Raw genomic sequence first — 3,411 nt, 5'->3', positions numbered from 1 at the left:
ATTCAGATCTGGGAAGACAGAGTAATGGTGGGCCATAGTTCAATGGTGACTAATTTTATAAAACATAATTAATTGGAAAGATTGTATGAAAAACAATGAGAATGAAGGATAGTGTGAAATAAAATGTATATGAACTTTGTAAGGAAACTGATATAGTATATAAAAAAATAAAAAAAGAACTCTCCCTCCCCCAAATCCTCACAACTGGATCAAAAGGCAAAATCATGATAGATGGAGCAATGACTGAAGTTGTGAATGCTTTAATTTTACTTGGATTCACAATTAACATCAACAGCAGCAGCAGTCAAGAAACCAAAAGACTTGGTATTCTGGAGGAATTTGTTGTCAAAGATCTCCTTAGTTTAAAGACTAAGTAGCCATGGTCTTTTTAATTGCTTGACATGTATCTGGAAACTGGACCATGAGTAAGGATATACAGAACTGATGCCTTTGAACTATACTGTGGTAAAAAATAATGAGTATCTCATGTTCTGGCAAAAGAAACAACCATCTATTTTAAGAGAAGTGCGACCAGGGTGCTCCTTAGAGGCAAGGAGAGTGAAACTTTGGGCATGCTATAATGAGAGGAAAAGGCATCATACGAGGAAAGGCAGGTCAGGGAAAGAGAAGATGAGCTTCAACAAGATGAACTGACACAGTGACCGTAAGAAAGGGTTAAAACACGTTGGAGGGCGTGAGACTGGGCTGGATGAGGGAGGGCTCCAAGCATTGCCACGAGTCATAGTTGACAACACCTCACCACAACACACATAATACAGTAAACAGAGCAGTCGTGCCAGCAGAACAGTTACACAGCAGTATGACAGAACTGAGAGTTCAGAACAAAATTCATGCATTTATAGTTGATTTATATTCAAAGAGAGTGCCAACTCCATTCAATTAGGAAAGAATAATAATTTTAATAAATGGTGCTACTACAACTTCCACACAAAAGAGTAAAAACTGGCCCACATTTCAAATAATACACAAAAATGAACTAAAAAAAAAATTAACCACCCATCTAAATTTAAGAGTTATTAAGACTGTAAAACTTTCAAAAGAAAACAGGGCACTTGTATGAAGATCTTACTGTCAATGCATTCTGAGAAACTATACTAAAATCATGAAAAATGAAAGTTTATAATTTTATACAAAAAATTAAATTTTACATTTTAATCTACAAAATTAGAGCAAATACCTGGAAACTATTTCTGATAAGGGCGTAATATCAAGAATAGGAAAGGAAATTTTTATAATTTCACAAAAAACCCATAAATTCAAGTAAGAAATAAAGGACTTGCTTGCTTTAATCACTGCACTACCATATTTTATAGGGCTACATTTTATATGGCCTTTCTTATATAAAAGAGCACTGGTGGCCTAGTGGCAAGGAGTTGCTTTGCAGTCACAAAGGCCTGCAATTCAAGGCCACTAGCTGCTCTCTGGGGGAAGGATCTCCTCCCGTGTGATTAACTGCATCTGAAAACCTGCTGGAGTGTCAGCTATGGGTTGGTTCCAACTAAATGGTACACAATAACAACACTACTTATATAAAATACCTAGAATAAAGCTAGCACAAAGAGACAAAAGTTTGTCAGCAGTTACCAGAGGCTGCAGAGAGGTGTGAATAAGGGTGACTATTCCACAGGTACCAAGTTTGTTTGGGATAAAGGAAAATATTTCGAAAACAGCCTGACGGTTACACGGCATAACAATTTAATATTACTGAATGATACATGTAAAAGCAGCACATTTTTTGTTAATATTTCTGTTTTACCATAACACAATTTAAAAAAAGAAAACATTTCTTTTTAGATTAAGAAAGTGCTACTTGTGTATGCCAAAATGACACAGAGCTGGTTTTAGATAGTTAGTAGACCTTACTGGAGATTTTCTTGCTCTACTTTCTTTGCTTTCAAAAGTGAGTATCTTCATCAAGGATAAGACAGGGTTAGGATTATGTATGATGTAAATATTTTTCTTTGGTAACACTCGTTTTTATTTCTGTAACTTTAAATAAATTGCATTTTACCTTGCAGTTGCTAAGATATACTCATGGCGTGGAGACCAGGAAACTGCCAATATTTCTTGTCTGTGACCTACAAATACAACTGAATGAAAAGTCTTGCAAAAATATTTAGGAAGAAAATATAAAAAGATAGGTACCAGTATTATGCCTTGTTTTAAAGAAAGTAAAGAGTAAATATTAAAAGTAACTGATATCATCTTTTTTTAAATTTTGCTTTATTATTTTGTGTGTGTGTACTGTCAAATTAGATCTGACTAGTATAGGAGATTGCCCATCCTTCTCCAGCAGAGCATCTGGTGGATTTGAACCGTATACCTCTGGGATTGCAGTACAGCTTCTTGCCACTAGGCCACCAGAGCTCCCCTTGATATCATCATCTTAAAAAAAGTTTATAATAACCAAAACCAAATGCAACCCACTGCTATTATTCAATTCCAACTCACAGTACCTTGACAGGACAGAGAAATGCTCCTCAAGGCTTCGAATGCTGCAAATCTGTCTAGAGCAAATGTCATTTTTTCCTTTTCAAAATGTCATCTTTAACCTGAAGAGCAGCTTGTGAATTCCAAGTGCAAATTCTTCAGTTAGTACCTATCCGAAGCACTTTCACCACTGTGCCATCAGGGCTCCTTTTAATAATAATAATGTCTGTATATTCATGTAAAATCTATGGGGCATAAGGTGACCATCTCATAATACATGAGCTGGCAGGTATTTTTATTAATAAAAGAACTAGATTTGCCTTAGAAAGGACAAAGCAAGGAGTCTTTTTAATAACCCTTGCTACTCTCAGTATATCCCACCTGAATTTCTAAACCATCTCAGAAACAGGTAAGAGGTCTTGAACACTAATGAGTGAAGACCAGATGAGCTGTGGGAAGATATAAAAAATATCATGCAGGAAGAATGCAAAAAGGCTTTGCAAAGACAGAGGAGAAAGAAAAGACCAAGATGGATGTCAGAAAAAAATCTGAATATTGCACTAGAGCACCGAGAAGCAAAACAAAAGATTTTTGAACAGATGATTCCAAAAGACAGTGTGGAAAGACAAAGTAAAGCATTACAATGAAACATGCAAGGAGCTGGAGTCAGAAAATCAAAAGGGCTGAACTCGCTCATAATTAATTTCTTAAGCTCAAGGAACTGAAGAACAAATTCAAACCTCGAGCTGCAATAAATACTTAAGGATGCTTTGGGCAGAGTATTAAATGATCCAGAAAGCATTAAGTGAAGACGGAAAGAGTATACATTGTACCAAAAGAATTGGCAGACACAGAAGTTTATGAAACAATGTATAAGTAACAGCCTATGGTGATGGGAAGTTCAAGCTGCTCTGAATGAATTGGCAAAAAACAAGGACCCAGGAATAGATGGCATATCAA

At 35.9% G+C, this 3,411-nt stretch overlaps 1 protein-coding gene across 1 annotated transcript in view; it reads right to left on the bottom strand.

Moving 5' to 3' along the window:
* Nucleotides 1-3,411, bottom strand: part of ERCC8 (excision repair cross-complementing rodent repair deficiency, complementation group 8) — a 69,503-nt gene that overhangs the window by 38,832 nt on the left and 27,260 nt on the right. Inside the window, exon 7 of the mRNA XM_006891511.1 lies at nucleotides 2,033-2,099. Coding sequence (XP_006891573.1) covers nucleotides 2,033-2,099 — 67 coding nt within the window. The remainder of the gene's footprint in view (nucleotides 1-2,032; nucleotides 2,100-3,411) is intronic.

The sequence above is a fragment of the Elephantulus edwardii genome, unplaced genomic scaffold (assembly GCF_000299155.1).
Source record: "Elephantulus edwardii isolate Elephantulus edwardi_28Jun2011 unplaced genomic scaffold, EleEdw1.0 scaffold00099, whole genome shotgun sequence".
In the NCBI taxonomy this organism is placed as follows: Eukaryota; Metazoa; Chordata; class Mammalia; order Macroscelidea; family Macroscelididae; genus Elephantulus; species Elephantulus edwardii.
Note: the sequence above shows the minus strand (reverse complement) of the source record. Positions and strands in the feature narration are given on the sequence as shown.